General features: G+C 37.0%; 1 protein-coding gene across 7 annotated transcripts in view; it reads right to left on the minus strand.

The window, feature by feature from the left end:
• Nucleotides 1–19,044, minus strand: part of CCDC91 (coiled-coil domain containing 91) — a 114,447-nt gene that overhangs the window by 47,541 nt on the left and 47,862 nt on the right. For all 7 annotated transcript variants that reach the window (XM_053978664.1, XM_053978665.1, XM_053978658.1 and 4 more), the window contains exons 7-8: nt 13,515–13,592; nt 3,615–3,722 (exon numbers count right to left, since the gene is read on the minus strand). In XM_053978664.1, the coding sequence (XP_053834639.1) occupies nt 3,615–3,722; nt 13,515–13,592 (186 nt within the window). The remainder of the gene's footprint in view (nt 1–3,614; nt 3,723–13,514; nt 13,593–19,044) is intronic.

A 19,044-nucleotide genomic window follows, 5' to 3' on the forward strand; every position in this document is an offset into this window, starting at 1 on the left:
ACCACCTGCTTTGATTGAATAGTATGACAAATTTCTGAGTATTAAAAAAAATCTATTCAAAAATTTGTTGATTATGTTTTTCACCAGGTATTTTCACACAGCACATGAGTAAAACCACAAGACCATGATTGATGTTCCTTTTCAGAAGGCATCAAAGGTTTGTGTCTCAGAAAAAGATGAGGATGAAATTTGTGATTTTCCAACTTGTAAAGAACTGATATATTTTCTACTGGCATTTTCTGATATCATCAAACTCTAGAAAAGTAAACCTACAAGCATAGCTTTCCTAAATATTCAGTATATGACATGAGTGATTTCTGGCACAGAGAAAAAGAGTTATCTTTGTCCTGTTCATTGATGGAGGACACCACCACACTGGTGTCCCTGAACGTGCCACAAGAATGTGCCTGGTTTGCTTTGTGAAATGTTGACATCATGGAATCACAGAATGGCTTGGGTTGGAAGGGACCTTGGAGGTCACCAGGTTCCAACCCCCTGCCATGGGCAGGGACACCTTCCACTAGCCCAGGTTGCCCAGGAAGTGTCCAACCTGGCCTTGGGCACTTCCAGGGATGGAGCAGCCACAGCTTCTCTGGGCAACCTGTGCCAGGGCCTCAGCACCTGCACAGGGAAGAATTTCTTCCCAATATCCATTCTAACCCTGCTCTCTGTCAGTGTGAAGCCATTCCTGTCACTCCAGGCCCTTGTCCAGAGTCTGTCTTTCCTGTGGGCTCCCTTCAGGCACTGCAAGGCCACAATGAGGTCACCCCAAAGCCTTCTCCTCTCCAGGCTGAACAACCCCAGTTCCCTCAGCCTTTCCTCCCAGCAGAGCTGCTCCATCCCTCTGATCCCCTTGGTGTCCCTGCTCTGGCCTGGCTCCAGCAGCTCCCTGTCCTTCCTGTGCTGGGATCCCAGGGCTGGAGGCAGCCCTGCAGGGGGGTCTCACCTGAGCAGAGAGGCAGAGGAGCAGAATCCCCTCCTCCCCTGCTCCCCACACCACTTTGGATATGGGAGTGCATTTCCTTGGGAGAATCAGCAGCCCTAGAGGCTGTCACCTGGGAAGGAACCATTCCAGTGATCATCATCCAGGATGCTACCCACAGAGAGCCAGTTTGCTGACAAGCCTGACACATAATGATCAAATATCAACTGCAGGTATTTTTTTCAGCTGGAAACTGGGATAGGACCATGCAATGAGGCCTTTCACTTCTTTCCCCATCCTGGAAAATTTCTTTCCCCCTGGAAAACTTCTTTCCCCATCCTTGTACACTGAACATCATCACCAGAATAGCACCTCTCTGGGCAGGATTTTAACCTGCACCTCCACCTGATATAATTAAGCTTCAAAATCAGAAACTTCAATAAACTCTAACAAAAGGTTAAAGACAAACAGAGAAAACCAGCTTTTCCTCCATCTCAAAGACACTTTTGTGAGGGAGGAGCATGGGAATGTAGGGGGGAAACGAGAGTAAGCAGAAGGCATGACAAAGGAGTTATCATGAGATAATCTTGTTTGTGTGGTACTGGAAATAAAACAGCAAAAAAATTAAAAAGAATGGCAAATGAGCACAAAAAACTATGTGGTTTGACAGTTTTACACAGGCTTAAAACTTTGAAGGCAAGAATATTAGAAGGGAACAAAAAAAGGAAGCGATTTTTGTGTTGAGTGTATACTTGCACTGTGCAATTATTACTGCACCAAAAAAATTCTTTACAGCAATACAAACACTCATAAATCTCCATGTAAATGTGGCTATGCATCTGCAATCCCATAACATAAAACAGCAATGAAATCTGTGTATAAATATCAGCAGTAATTTCATCAAACTCAACTGTTAGCACATAAAGTCATTTGAAGAAAAAGAAGTGTGAAAATAAACATGAAAACATACATTTAAGAATAGATGTGTTCAAAAAGAATAAAAAACATACCACCCACTTCTCAGATCATTCAATGTAGTTTTATGAGTGAATAAAATCTGCCAGTATAAATCATATTTAATTAAACCTGATAGCTCAACCACAAGCACCCACACTTGCCTATTTGTTTAGGCTTCAAAATCTCAGTGTTACATTACAATTAGAGATGAAAAACCTCCATTTTATTGAATGAGAAATGACTTGGAAGTTAGTGAACAAAATATACACTTTTTCTGGGATCCAAAGGGGTGTTAAATGCAGACATGATGTGAACTGGGCACTGTGTTTTGTCATAACCACTCCCTGTCCTATGACCAAGAACAGTTTTTTACATTGTTGGGTTCTCCCCAGGTAAATCTGAACCTCTTCAACATGTTTCCACACTTCTGTCCCATTTTTGGGGTTTTGATGCAAATCTGACTGATCACAGGTGCAAGTTATTGCTCAGTCTGTAAGAACAATCTCAAAAAATCTTCCTGTGACATTTCTGTATTTCATGAGGTTCATTCCTTTTTAAGATTCAGAAAGTGATATCAAGTTAGCAAATGATGTGTTCATTTCAAAAGCACAAAACATTTTTTTTTAAAAATTCATTTTTACTTGCTCTTAGAGCTTTATAGCAAGTATTAAATAACTGCAGTTCAGTGCAATAATGTCACTCATGATGCAACCAATTTCTCCACATTATGACATCTTTCCTTCACACTGTTTACACAGATTCTTATATATTTAACACACATTTGCACTAGGTGTTAATTGATATGGTTAGAACAGTCAAATAGTCATAAAACACTTCTGGAAATGGTGGAGTCCTTCAAGGGGACTTTTGATGCATTTAGGACTAAGATACTCCACGAAAATTAAAAAAAATATCCTTGGTATTTTTTGCAGAATTGTTGCTAACACTACTTAAAAGGTAACTTAGTTGCAATATAAGCAACTATAAGGGGCTATTAATGAATTAACTTCTTGGTTTTTAAACTTCCATGATCATGGGTATTATTATTTTGATTCAGGAGCTGCACTTCAGTCAAATCAAGATCTTATTGATAGCAAACCAGGTTGACACTGTTCAGAGACTCATCACTAATTGCTCTGATCTCAAATAATTGCTGTGCAGTGTGCTTTTACTCAAGTCATGCTACATGAGCCAATTTAGGCCATTAATGCATATATATATTTCTGGATATTATATTGCTCCTCATAGCTTTTTATTTTTAGGTAAGAATTCTATGATATAAAAATAGGTGTGGACAACACATTTGCATCTACCATCTAAGAACCATCTCAAAATTTGGACCAAAAATTCATGCAAATCTCACACAATCAAATCCTGCATTTAACCACATAAATGAAAATTAACTGAATGGTTTCTCCAAGACCACAGAAAATGGCAACTGTTAAGAAGTAAGTATTAAGTTGCTCTGAGACTTTTCCTCAGTGCTACACTCTCCTTGTATCTGTTCCAAGCAGGCTCCAGTGTTATAGAATATTTTTGATCCCAATAGATGAAGAATCTTTATTTATTTAGCATTTTTAAAATACTTGTGTTTAGTGGCATGCTGAGGAAACAAGGTGAGAGATGGATCATTTACTTTGGTGATCATACATGTTAATTTTTTTTTTTTTTTTGAACAGGCAAGAGTTGACACTAAAAGAAAATCATGGAAATTCTTGCATGTGCACATCCATACCTGAGCATCAAGGAGCTCTTCACATTTGTGAGAATGCTTTTCAATGGTTAATATATACTGCTTTTCAATAGCTGCCTCTTGCTGCTGAACTGTAGATTGTAGCAGTGCCTGCAAAACAAGGCACAAAATACTCAACAAATATATAAGTGGGATGTTTATTGGTAACTGCAGATCCATTAAGACTCATCTATAACCAGAATGTGGAATGCTGTTATAAATTTGGAATGTGCAATGATTAAAGTACCTTTCTATGTAACACTACCTTGTTTTCAGTCATGACTAACATTTTTTGTATCTCAGATTTCTTATACAGTCTGCCTAAAAGACAGCAGCACACAGAAGATAGAGAGGGAGAGTATTTCTGTTAAATATACTCATTTTAGTGGGACCACACAAGAGGAGCATATGAAAGCTGCTGAAGAGAAGAAAAAAAAAAAAAAAGAAAAAGCCAGACATATTTCCCTGGCTGACAAAACTCCACATCCTCTCGCCACTGTGTAAGATCCCATGGGCCAAGCATGATCTTCACAACCACAAGTCAAGTAAAAGCAGATGGAAATTCTGAGTAACATAAAACATAAAAGAATGCCCCCCCAGGATGTTCACACTTGAATGTGAAGCAGTGGAAGGCGAAGTGTGGAAAGGCAAAGTACCATGGCAGCAACAAACAGCTGATGGGAGCAGGAGCTGTGAGTGTGTGAGCACGTGTTTGTGCACACGTCTGAACTCACACACTCTTGGCTGAGCCCTGCAAAACCTCCAGCATCTGAATGCAGCAAGAGAAATAAAAATCTTGAAGATACATGAAGAAACCAAATTATCATTTGGAGAATTATGCTCAGGTTTCCCTAAACAATGATGGTAGGTAAACATTTACCTGGCTCATGGAATTCAAACCTTTTTCTCTGATAAAATCTTTTTGCCACTTTCCAAATATCCATCGGGCTATTTATACACACTGTACCAAACTATTCTTAACTAGTAATCAATATACTGAAGTAGTCAAAATGACTGGGTAAGTTAAAACAGACATGACTTTTACAGAAAACAGACCTCTGGCCCAAATGCAGACAAAGAAAAAAATCCCCATCTTTCAAACAGTCTTTATTTTAGAGATACATTTACTTCATGGAACATAACACACACATCAAATAAAATTTTGAATACTTTTAAAAAAAGCCAAGAATGTATAAAAAAGATAAAATCTTCTGACAATTTTTCAATTACTTTTCCAAACTTTCCACTAACTATCCTCTTATGCCAAAATTGCTGTTCTTCAGTAATGCTGTACCATGGTAGCAGCTCTCAGCACAAGTTCAGTGATTAAAAAGGTTAAAACTTGTGCTTAATCAAACAGTAAGAATGCATTTACTGGTGTTTGCAAGGTGTTTAGCAAATCATAAATTTATTTTCAAAAAAGCCAATTTATTTATAACTAAATTAAGTTCTTTCATTCATAGAAATTTGAGCACTCAGAAAAACTGAACTCTCAAAGAAGTGTAGCCTCTGTATATGAATCTTTATACTCTGCCTAAATTAGAAATAGCCACATATCACTGGCAAAAATTAAGCCTGGACCTTGGGATTTTGGTTCTTTCTTTTGCCTAAATTATTGTAGCAAGGAATGTTGCATGTAACCAGTACAAAAGAAAATAAAATAATTCCGTTCTTAGGGAACACAGTAACAGAATGGTCATTAGGCTGCCATGGCATTTCTCAGACAGTTTCTTGCTCATGCCAAGGGTTGAGTCACCTTATGCACTTTGCTGTGCAGACTTCACTGGCAACTGCTAAAATCCTATTAAATGGTATAAAGAACTTTCAGTTTTCAATGAAATGATTATTATTCATTGGATGGCATGTAGAGGCTGTTAAATTTTTAAAATTAACTTATTAATACTATTTTTCTTTAGAAAATACATAAAATTCCACATTCAGAAACAAAAGCCTTCCTTTTCTGTCATACTCACTATTAACTCAGTTTAAATAGTACCACAGCATTGATGCTGTATTTGACTCTTCCACTAGTTGGCCAAGTGAGGAGAGAGAAAAATCTCCCTGTGTAGTACTACAGGTTTCTCAGTGGGAAATGCAGCAAAGATGTGTGATACCCATCCAAATCTCTGGCAAATTTCAAGATAATCAACTACTCAAATTTAATAATTTAAAGAAAAAATCTTTACCAATTAGCTCATTTGCTAAACTGAAACACACATTTGGCTACTTGATGATTGGTATCTCTAATCTTATAGTTACAACAACAATGATACTAGAAGACTTTTGATTAATTGCTATCCTGGGCAAATACTCTGATCACTGCTGAAGCACCACTTTCTTCCTTAATTAGTTAAGGAGGAGCTATTAATTATGCTGCTGGGCTGACATTCCATAAATCTATGGCCAATGACCTAATACCAATACCTAATACCTAATACCAAGCTGGCATTCTTGAAGCAGTCTCCTTTTAATGGAATAATTTCAAGTAAGGTTACAGCAGAATGTCACCTATGGCACTTCTTGCAGGAAGTCAAAGGTAGGATTTCAATATGAGTGCTCTTGTTAATTAATTTTTCCTTCTATATATAGTGCAATGAACTTCCTTGACACTGGTTGGGAAGGGTCATCATAGAATCACAGGATCATAGGATTTTAAGGGTTGGAAGGGACTTCAAAGATCATGTAGCTCCAACTCCCTGCTATAGGGAGGGACACTTTCCACCAAACCAGGTGGCCCAGAGCCACATCCAACCTTGGCTTCTTCCCCACTTTCTGATCTCTCTACTAACCCAAAAAAATTGTCAGAGAATTGATACTGCTTTTCCTTCAATAACCAAAAGGTCATGGTGGCTTCTGACAGAACAAATAGAATGAAACCTCTTAAGTTCTCTATAGAGTCTTCATTTTAGTTTGATACATGATGCATTATAAAAAAAATCACAGAAAAAAATGTTATTTCCTCAAACCATTATAAAAATCTTCACACATCTAAATGATTGTACAAAACATTCTTCAATTAAACTAGGTAAACTAAGTAAATTAGTCTGAACCCCTGTTTGAGCTCAGATAAAGAACTAACCTTAGCTTTAAGTTTCATACATTGAAATAATTTTAGAGCTGAAAGTAAATTCAAATATCATAAAAAGATCCATGATCACCCTGGGAGGTTCTTAAGGGATTACACATCTATTACATGTCTTAGCACTTGTCAGAGTATTTAGTGCTGGAACTGACAGCACACTACCTGTGTGGGGGAATCCTGGAGAACAGCATTCCTGCACACACATCAGGGACTGAAAAACTGCACTGTGCCCAATATGAGAAGAAAAGCTTAAAACCAAAAATGATCACAACACTTCATCCTGTATTTCTACAGTGTGTTATATACTGAGTACCAGATTATCTCTAAAATTTCTCCTCATACTAAAAAAGGAAAAAGTGCAGTAACTACGGTTTTGTCAAAAGTGGACACCCCAGCCTATTTTTAATACAAACCTACTTGCACAGCCCTAATGCATAATGTGTTCATTTTACTGGCCATAGAAACCACAGCTACTTGCCCAGACAGAATTTATTGTAAGGCCAGAAGCTAGAATTTATGAGACACCCTCTTGAATTAAATAGGCAAAATAAGACCATTATCCCAATTCTTCCTGAATCCCCTAAGGGTAACAAATTACCAAACCCCTTTCTTTCAACTCCCTCTTTTTGTTATAGGAAAAAGCTAGTCAGAATAAAGGCAACAGGAAAAACAAAGCAGAGGTCATTATTCTCTCCTATCTCTTCTGAAAAAAAAAAAAGAAAAAAAAAAAAAGAAAAATTAAAAGCAATTCTGACCCATGCAAAACACAGGCTTCCCAGATGCACAGCATTGTGTGAAAATGTTAAACCTACTCATATGTAACATCAGTATGAAATACAAATCCTGGTGTATACGTTCCTGGGTTATATTTTAGAATGTTTCTGAAAGGCACTGTATCAAAAGCCATAGTCAATCCAAAAGAATATCCTGCTCAAGCATCATTGGCTTGTTTAAGTAGCTAAATGGAAGCCAGTACATCAAACCACTTCTTTACTTAAAAATTACTGAGTCAGGATGACCAAAACAAGTCATCTTTAAAAATAAAATTTACTAATGAGAAGTTACCACACTGCTTCAAACATGTGAACTGTATTAAATACAGCAATAGTACTTCGGAATTTTTATGCTTTATAGCATTAAACAATGATTCATCTAATTCAGCACCCTGTCTCCACCATTTAATAAATTGCTACTACTTCATTTAAGGGTGAAATGCAATTAACCAATTGCTGAATGATAAAACAGACCAGAGGACACAATGCAAATTCTTTCCTGACCTGTGGAAAAGATGCATTAACTCAATAAAATGCAGTATTTGACTAGTTGGGTTTTAATTCAGCTATTAGCTAAGACAGAGATGATACAAATAAAACTAGAAGATTTCTGAAAATGTCTTTTTCAAAAGAATTCAGCTTATCCACTTCAGCCCAAAATACTGCAGATTTTCATGACTGGGCTATTTCCAGGTGAGCCTGCCTTTTTAGTGAAAATGAATCATGTCCACTTAGGTGCTATGGAATAAATAAAAAAAAGGGGTAATGTATTTTTTGCAGTGATATAAAAAATTGAATTTTTTATTTGTTGAATATTTGTGGATATTTGTTGAATATCCACAAGCATATTCAACTGCTTGTGGTTGAAACTGTGTTGATCCATACCAGTAAGGATCAACAACTTAGAGTTTGAATACTATGCTGTGTTTATCTAGATAGCTCAGTTTTACTGGTATGCGAGGGTAAAGGATTTATTTTCCACAAAACAATGTTCTCTCAGACTCCTGCCAGAAACAAACTGCAAACTAACTCTTAATCTTCTATTAATCTTCCAATTTTTATACTATTTAACACTCTATTTATTATTCTATAGTCAGAAGCACATACAAAATTCATCCTTACTAGAAGGGGAGGGAGAGATTTCTTGCAATTTTTATAATTGCTTTCAAAATGTTAAGGCCATTTAATCAATGATAAAATACTTTTGATAGCCAGATCTCTGAAGGTATGAGACTTGATTGTACCTTGCTTGTATTGGAATTCTGTAGAGAGACTTCCATGGTAGCATCACTGTTGTACAGAAGTACTCTTATACTGTAAAATCCCAAGGAATGTCTCCTTTTCCAGCCACCACCTCTCCATAAGAAAAAACAACACTGTTTTATATTCTAGGCTCACTTGAATTCTAGTGTGACTTGCATATGAACAAGCATAGAAGTTGGAAGTGAAATACAAGCCCTTGCAAGAATTTTGGATTTGTCCTTTTATTCATGTGTCAGGCCTTTCTGAGCCAGGATGTCAACTTGGAAACTTAATAAGCTAAGCTGATGTTTAAAAGAGCTGAGAACTGGCCACATTTCAGAGTTTTCCCTCACTAGGGATAAACTATGTCTAAAAAAAGATATCCTGATTCTAGATTAACTTCTTTTGTAATGAAATCCTTTAAAATTTCCCTTTTTTTTACTGAGGGTAACCTTTCAGTTCAGAGGTGTATTATTGGCACAAATATTTTTGAAAGAAAATCAGATGGCTCCCACATATTCCATGCTTTGAAAATCTGTCTGTTCTTACATTCTGAGAATCTGAAAAAACCCCATCATCTTACACTGAAAACTGATGGACAAAACCCTTACTGCAGCAAGGGCTGGGAAGAACTTTTCACCTTGAAGTTCATTTCTACAAAGGGAACACACATCTGATTCATGCAGGTTGTGTTTTAGAACACTATTAATTGCATAAAATAATCGAAGGAAATAAAACCCATCAAATAAATACACCTGCATGTAACCTCATATTCTTTAAAGCTTACATTAGAGGATATTTCACAGGATGAGAAATAAAACAGATTAAAACTATTAACTCATCTATTTACAGAACTGTGAGAATTTCAGAACAAAAGCTTGACTAAACAAGCACAGGAGAAATTCTTATGTTGCTTGTGGTAAATATCTTAAGATGTGATGTGATCCCACAAGCAAAACTTCCAAGATCTACATTTACTTTTCTTTACCGTGGTTAATTACCAGGGATAAAAGTTTAAAACAACAATGACATGAAAGAGAGAAATGAAACAAAATTAGGTTAACATGAGAAGGGGAAACTTGGCCTACACAGAACACTGAGTTAATTTTTAATTTGCTTTCCTGTGGTTTTTAATACAAATTTCGTGACTGTGTTGTGGATGGTTTATTTGTTGTAAGGAAGATTAACATTGCTTAACAATGGCCAAGACTTCTGAGGGTTTGTGCTACATAGCATCTAATGGTCTCTATTAATGGATTTCCCAACACATTCAACAAGTGAACATTCGAAAGACAGCTGAATTTAATTCTAAGGGCTTTGGTATATCCAGGTCCTTGAAAATAGGTCATTCAGTATTTGACTTGTGTAAGCTGCATTTTCAGCACTGCTGCCATATTAAGAAGGACCAGTCAGCAGTAGGAATTGAGGGTGTTTGTCCTCAAACTTGAGTACCTGGTCTGCCCAGGGATACCACACTAGTGAAAGATCCATGTAAAGAAATACTGTTCCTTTCACAACAAATAAGTCCTCAAAATACAGGAAAGGGACTAGAAGGAAGTGTAAGCCATTTGGAAGTACAGGAAGATACATCAACAACAACAGAGATCTGCAGCAGTACATTTGGAAGGAATGGACTTAGCTCTGAATGAAAGAAAACTCTGTTTTTCTGGTTACCAGCTTGGCAGCATTAGACACAGAAGCTACAAAATGGCAAATCTCTTTTCCTTTGTAAACAAAAAGGAAGGCACGTTCACAAATCCACCAACAACAACACCTATGCAAGGAATACAGAAAAGACAAGTCAGTTCAACTTTCTTCCACTGTTGTTCCACTCACGGTTTCAATACCTAAGTTACAGGATTTGGGGTTTGAGGCATTCTGGGGATTATTTCCTAAGGCTAAGGATGAACTGCTCATATTTTCACAAGCTATCCTTAAACAACCAGTGTTGGGCATTAAAAGTTGTGCTATGGCTCTGCTTGGAGCAGCACCACAGAATTATAATTGACTACAGAGAGGATTAGTCAGAATTCCAACACTCCTGACTGCAACACAACCTAATTAGGGCCTGAGCAATCCCCTGATTGGAATTACCCCCATCAGCTCACTTTATTAAATCCCCAGGAATGCAAAATAAGTCTGTTTTAACACAAACAAGATTTTCTTTCCCTTTCCTTTTTAAATGACCCATAGACTTGTAGACTCATAGGTGAATTTCCATACTCAAGATAACTTGGGGATTACTTAGATAGTACTTGCAAAAAAACCTACTGAAAATTGAAGTTACTTCTGCATATAAATTCTATGTATTAAAGTAACACAGTCTAAATTCTAAAGAAGACATATTTTAGCACAAAATTAGGTCTGGCTAATTATGAGTAAATTAAAAGAGTTAATGAATCTCATTATTCTGTCTTTCATTAAAAGGACTAAGCAGATTTACTTTACATTCCTAAACCAATGCTACATTAGGAACCCTTATTTGGTTATCTAATTGCCACCATATCTGAAAAATAGAATAAACTCCGAAGCATCTGAGCAGTTAAAAAGCCCCAAGAACATAAGATACTACTTTTATAATTACAAAAACACATTTGACTCAGTTACTTAAGAAAAAAAATCTTAGCCCTGTTCCATATTGAAATATTAACAATGAATTAACATCTTAAAAGAATCCATGAGATAATTTTCTCAAACAAAACTACAGAACAGATTTTGCCTCCACTGATGATACAGTGTTACTTTTTTTTTATTTAAAGTACATGGCAAAGGATTACAAGAAAGGTATTAAACAGCCACCCAAAAAAATGCTTGGGTTTTTTTAAAAACTCTGATGAATAAGTCACCTCATGTTTGCAGACAGGGTTGATTGCATCAGAGCTTGACATATCTGATATTATTTCTCATCAGAGTGTTCAACTAAGCACATGAGGCAACAGGAAGTTTTGTATGAGGTATATTCATGTCATGGTTCCATGGTATTAAAGTTACATGGTATTAAAGTTATATTCCATGGTATTAAAGTTATTAAAGTTATTCAAGTTACATAAAGAGTGACTTTATGTAACTTGAATATAAACATTCTATGAGAAATAATACACTAAATATAAACATTGTTTAGAAACACAGGGTTCAATCAACTCCCTAATCTTTTGTTCCAAATCACTGAAACTGATAAATATAAATCTTATTTTCCAGAAGGCATGTCAGATCTACCCAGCTGCTGCTGACTGGTAAAACAGCTTTCAAAAATTATTATGGCATATAAATGTATCCCTTTACCCAAATACACAGGAAGAAATTATTCCTTTAAAGGGTCAATATAACCCATGCAGAGCTCTCCTTTAGTTCACACAAATCAATTAAAATGGTAAAAAATTACACCTTGAAAACATTCAAAACTTTCATTCAACACCATAAAATTGTTGGGATTTCACAATTTGCTTATATTTTCAGAACTAAAAAGAAGGAAACATAAGTGCAGCAATTACCAAAAGCTCACAAGCTTTTTCAAATGTAACTCCACACAGGAATAGACAGATATTTTACACGTATCTAGAACAAAACAGAAACTAAAAATGCTGCCATTGATGTTCAGAGGCACATCCAAAGGTGCACACTCCAAATAAAATTCCCTTTTGAGAACTTCTAAGGCAAAGGGGTCCTCAAAGAATTAAGGGAAGATGAGTAAAATTCTCCCCCAGAAGTGAAATGGGGGAGGCATGGAGAAATGGGACACCACCAGTGGCCATGTTTAAGTTTTCTCAGAAATGGAAACTTTTGAAATATTTTTCTGGACATGTTCAGAATGAAATTAGTATAAGTCATATTGATAGAGACAGACATTCAATATTAGTTAGAACACTACTAACAGTTACTAGCAAGATTATTAAAAGGCTTTCTTATTACCATAAAATCATTAATATTGGAAATGATTGCTAAAATCATTGAGTCCAACCCCTAATCCAGCACTGCCAAGCCCACCACTACATCTTCCTGCCCTCCATGCCAGATCATTCTTTGGTTACAAATTACTGCTACCAAACAGTTAAAATCTGAAATTTCCCTTCACTAACTACATTGTCAGATTTGTGTTCTCAGCTCACAGTTGACCACCAGGTCTTAAGTTTCCCTTTTAATTTTCAAAACCAGCCTTAATTTCCATTTCCCATTATCAGTTTCAAGTCTAATTAGAATTCTTAGCTTTACCTTCTCCTCCTAACTTGATTCAGGTTTTGTCCTTTGTGAGTTTCTTACTCAATAGTTTCCATAACAGAACAAAAGACACAGATTTATGCTCCATGGTAACATCCAGTTCTTTCATCTTACAAGCTGACAGGAACTAAAACAGCATGAAAGAAGAACTACAGATTCAGCTTTAGTTCATCCATAACTCCCTCCCTTAGTGCTGTGTGGATAAAAACCTGCTGAACTGCTCTGTGATGCTTCTTTCCTGCAAGTGCAGCTCTGGAGACTGAAGAGGTCCAAAATGTGGATTTGTGATAAACAATCCAAGCCAAAGTTTACCACAGCTGACTGAGAGTTTTGGGTTTGTTCTGGTTTTAAGTTTCCTTACTGAAAATGGCTAACCAACTCTATCTGAAGTTTTCCAAAGTGCAGACTGGGAAAACATGTAATGCAAAATTTCAGACCAAACAATCTAAATTGAAAGCAACAGAAAAGACAGTGAGAGAGGTCGAGCAATCAGCACAAGCAGCACTAATAATTGTGCACTGCAGGCTGTCATCCTATTCACTGCTACAATAACACCATTTGGAAATTGTGTTAGCTTGGCAACTCGTTTACCTTGAATTCTTCAACAATAATAGCTAAGGCTTCATGTCCAGCTTTTCTCATGTCTTCTAATTCCTGCTTATGCTTTTCCTGTACAAAAATACAGAAAACATTAGGCACATGATATAACAATTTTAATTCATGAGAACGAATGAATGAGTAAATAAATAAATAAATAAATAAATACCAATTATTTTCCTGTTTTGGTATCTTTCATGAAGAAATGCACACAGCTTGATCCTTTAGATATTATACATATAATGTATATTAATACATGTGTGTATGTGCGTGTCTATATATATGCTAAATTCAAGTAGGTCCCACTATCAAACTTGTTTTTATTTCTTGATTTTACTTTATAGATCCTACACAGTTCTAAATGGTTCTCCAATTTTTTTTTCAGAACTTTCTTTGTTTTTTTGGTATACCTGTGGATGGCAGGACTTCCAAATCACCTTCTTAGTAAACGTTATTTACTGCCTCTACCAATAAAAATGTTGAGATAAAGTAGTATCAGATTGAGTTTCCTCAAAAATGCACATTTTCTCCTACTTACTACATGGCTCCTCTTTTATAATTTGTTTTATTCTTAAGATTCCCGTGAAAGTCTTCTTGCAAAAGAAATCCTAAATAGATTTTTCAAACAAAGCTGCATTGCTCACTTTTTATTTTCTGCACAGTTATGTAAAAGGAACCTGGAGAGAAACATGCTATCATTTTTTCCTTTACCTAATAGTTTGCTAAGGCTGCAATGCGAACACCTCACTGGATTTTCACCAGCATTTCCCCCTTATCAATGAGCAGCACCACTTTTTCCAATCACCAATTAGTAAGAAGATGAAAAACATTCCCTCCCTCCTTGTTCTTTGCTTCAGGGTCTGTTCCTGTATCAGCTCATATGGCAGGATGTAGTTGCTTTAAATCATCTTGGATTTAAATCATTGGATTTTCTTGGTGCAGAAAGCAGAAACACATTAATCACAAATGTTACTTTGCAGTGATCATAGGACAAAACCATACACAACTTACACTATATAATTTTTTGCCTTTTGGGTCATAATAAAGTTGAAATAAATTAATACAATTCTATGCTTCCTAAAACCTGTGTGTTTGGAATAAGAAAAACCTAGTGTCTAACAAAGCATGTAAGACCATTGAAAATTAATTAATCAGACTGTAACTGTATTTAACTAGAGATTTCTGCTCTGTCACTCAATTCCTTTCTCTTGAAAGAGTCATTCTTAGCAAAAACTAGAAAACTACAGCTACACAGTCCTCTTACCTCTGGCCCAAATCTAATGAGACATTTGGATTTTCTTTAATAAAACTGTGGGCTTCTGTGAAGCCCAGCAAGAACAACTGCTAAGTAGAAGAAAAATTAAAGATGGAAATATTTTGCTGTTATTAAATACTGTTATTTGCTATTATTAAATACTATTGTTTGCTGTTATTAAATATTACTGGTTTGCTGTTATTAAATACATTAAATACTACATCTGACAACAACACACAACATGTGGCTACATCATTTTAATCGCACAATGATGCAATAATGTATCACTGACAACACAAATCATTCAAACTCTGATATTATACAGGTTAAAAAACCTCAATTGTTCTGACTGAGGAAGTAAGATATCCCATTCTGGTAGAAAGCACAGTGCCTCTCACTCGCAATACCAGGCAAAGCAAAACAGAGAGCAAAAAATGACATTTGTCCCCTTACAATAAATTCCTCAAGTTTTTAGAACCAGTGACTTGTTCAAGGTCATGTCCTAAATGTGAACTGGTAACACAAGATGAAGCATCGACACCAAGGCGCTCCTGTAACATCTGTAAAGAGTCTTCTATTCCTGTAGGAAATGTTCAAGGCAGGTGTCTGAGTTGCTGCTGACTGCCTGTCTTCTGTAAGGCTGTGGTACCCTCAGAGGTAGCTGCCAGTCTGAGCCAGTATCTCAGAAAGCAATGCACTCTCTTCTTAATTTCTGTACTCATGCAAGAAGGCAAACTGTAGCTCCCTGCTGGTAACTGAAGTAGAAGACAAATTTCAAATCCATCTTACGCAGCTTTGCTTTACACAATTACATCATTAAAAGTTCTCATAGTGGAGTCCATTGCACTGAGGTTTTTGTCTCCATAAAATCAACTCTTCTTTAAGAGCACCATTTAAAAAAGATTACCAATAACATTTAGCATCATAAGGATTCTGTTAAGAAATGGGTACGTTCCTATTTGAAGATATAAATATATCCTTCAATTCACCCAAGTACAGAGAAAAAATAGTAATACTGAATGCAAAGGAGAACTTGAGGTAAACATGATGAGAATCAATGAGAAACTGAGGTAAACATGATGAGAATCAGTCCATACTGGCTAATTAACATATACACTAGAGTGTGCTATTGTGTATAAAATAGAGATTGGTCACTATTTCTGTTCATGTGAAATAAGAATGTGAGCTCTGCAAAACTAAGACACGGGAGCATCTCCAGGTCTCTAGCAAAGCAAGTATTTTCACTTTGGTCCTACCATCAACATCCTAGTGAAAGATACAGCTAAGAACCTAAAGATAAGGAAAAATACAGGGAGGAGAGAAAAGATTCCAGATATCCCAAGATAACCAAAACCCCTACATTATACACAACCTCATGCTCACCACAGGAAGCAAGGAGACACTGATTTATTTCATACAAGTAAACATAATTTGTACCTGGAGCATAACAATGGAAGACTCTGAGGTGAAAAATGAAGTGAGGTAGCAAACAAACTTTCACAAGCAACTGCCTAACATCGTGGTGGTGAGGACATTTCCTGCTGAGTTAGAAATGAGTTGAGCCAGAGTTGAGTGAGTGTGAACAGAGCAGCCTGCTGGGAATATTATGACTGATTAAATGTGAAAAACTATGAAAAGGAAATAGCATGGAAGAGCCTGCACATGCCCCAAACTGAAACATAATTACAGTTCCCACACCACTCTCTGAGTATTTGAGGTGTATAACAAGGATCTCTACCCTGTCACATTTACGACATTAATATTTTGTGAAGAACAATTATAGTTTATATCTGCTCTTTCTTCTTCTCTACAGGATGTGCCTACAGAGACCCTCCCCTGAAGAGGACATTAAACAATAAAAAGAAGTGCTAAAGCTAAAATGTTGTTAGTATGAATGCACATTTTACTACCAAAACTGCATGATATGGTAAATAGCACCTACACTTGGCTCAGGAAGCCTTCTCTGGCTGCCTTGAGGTTTTTAAAATATTACACAGATAATTCTTTGGGATGAAGCTGGTGAGTCAGGGACAGGAACAAAAGACTCCAGTCTTCAGAAGGTGAAAAGAAGGCGTTTAATAGAAATTAGCACGTCTTTTATAACCCCACTCGCTAAGCTGAGACTTGATTGGTTTTAAAGGAAAAACCTCTCACACTATTGGTGAACTATGAGTAGCACACTCTGGAAAATCATATCTGTAAACAACATGTGCAGAAAGAGAGATAATAATTGTTTTAATTCTTTCTCTGAGCTTTCTCACAGCTTTCTCACAGCTTCTCACAGCTTCCCAGGAAAATCCTGGGAGAGCTATGTCTCTCTCTGTTCAGAGGATATATGATTACCACATGAAGCTACAAATGTGGCAGGGCAAGTTATGTCCTGGATACTTTCCTACTTCCCCACATAATCTAAATGGTGGGACAGGATAGCAAGAGGAAGCAAGGAAGGAGGAGTGAACAAGAGAACAATGCCAGGGAAGCTGACAAGAAGAGAACATTTCCATTAAACAAGACAGTAGGCATAAAAGGAATTCTGAGCTTCATTAGGATATTTTTATGTCTCTTATCTCAAAAGCATCAGTCTTCAGATCAAATTCCACCATTGTCCATAAAGAACAAAATATTGATTTGGAAAGGGTTGCCAGGTGTCATCAATGGCTACTGATACTGAAGCCAGTTGTAACACCCAACACAACTTTACATAGTGAATGTATTTAAAAATATATCAGTATCTATGTAATTCTTTACGGTACATATATATATAGATATGTATGATACATATAGATATATATGAAAAACTACACTAGGAGAGTTTTCCTTCTTTCTATAGATAGGAGACTGACCTGCACATTGCAAGGGTCTGGAAAAAGGGCAGCTTAGGGAAAGAGGATCATGCTAGGAAATACTTAAGGAAGTTGGACATAATTAAGTCCGTGATGCCTGACAGGATGACCCCACAAGTGCTGAGGGAGCTGGCAGATGTAACTGTGAGGCTCCACTCAATACCCGTGGGCTGATCACAATGACTGGAGAAGTGTCTGAGAATTGGAGGTAGTAAATGTCATCCCTGTCTTCAAGAAACCACAAGGAGCTACAGGCTAGGCAGTCCCAACTCAGCACCTGGGAAGGTAATTGAGCCAGTTTTTCCTGTGACAGAGGGAAGTTTTTCACAGTAGGGGGCTAAGTTTTGGATTTGTGCTGGAAAACGTATCCGTATCCCATGGGCATTTTAGTTACTGCTGGCTTTTGACACTTCCCTAAAATCCTCATGGGCGAGCTGCCTAAGTGTGGTCAGGAGAAGCTGAAGAAGTGGGTTGAAAAGTGGCTGATTGAAAACTGCCACGCCCAAAAGGTGGCAGTGTGCCCCAAGGGACAAGAAGCTGAACACGAGGCCAACAATCCTGGACTGCATTAGAATAAACATTGCCCCCAGGTCACAAGAGGTGATCCTACCCCTCCACTCAGCACTGTTAGGGCCATTCCTGTGTCCAGCTCTGGGCTCCACAGTAGAAAAGAAACACATGGGCATACTGGAGAGAGAGATCAGCAAAGGGACACAAAGATGATGATGGGTCCAGATCATCCTTCACATAAAGACAGACTGAGAGAGTTAAGACTGTTGAGTCTGGAGAAGGCTCAGGGGGATCTTATCAATGTATATAAATACCTGAAGGGATGATACAAAAAGAGCAGAGTCAGGCTCTGGAATGGGCTGCCCAAAGAGGTGGTGGAATCACTGTCCCTGGAGGCGTTTGAAGGAAGACTGGAGGTGGCACTCAGTTCAGTTGATAAGGTGGTGTTAGGTCATAGGCTGGACTTGATGATCTCCAAGGTCCTTGCCAACCTAGCTGACTCTGCAATTGTTTTCAACAAGTCCTAACACAGTACGTATTAATTCTGAGGCTACCTGGTTTTTCTCAAAACTTTTCCACAGGAAGTACTAAAAAAGATCTTACAAAGCAAACAACAGTGGAGTGCTGAATATTTCTCACAGGTGAGTCCTTCCAAAGGACCCACTGCATACAGCTCACTACAGTACTCATGTTGTTTTCCAATATTTATTCTGGATACTATCTTTTATTACCAGTTTCAAACATATGAAATGTCAAATGTCAAAACCAATAGTAATCAAACTCACAATTTATATCAACAAAACTTTAACTAGAGATACCTTATGCAGCAAAAATGGGTAACATTTCCATCTGCAGCTCTGTTAACCTTTGAGAAGTAACTAACATATGCTTTAGAAATATAACTAATTGAAAGAAT

Source organism: Vidua macroura, chromosome 5 (genome assembly GCF_024509145.1).
Source record: "Vidua macroura isolate BioBank_ID:100142 chromosome 5, ASM2450914v1, whole genome shotgun sequence".
Lineage (NCBI taxonomy): Eukaryota > Metazoa > Chordata > Aves > Passeriformes > Viduidae > Vidua > Vidua macroura.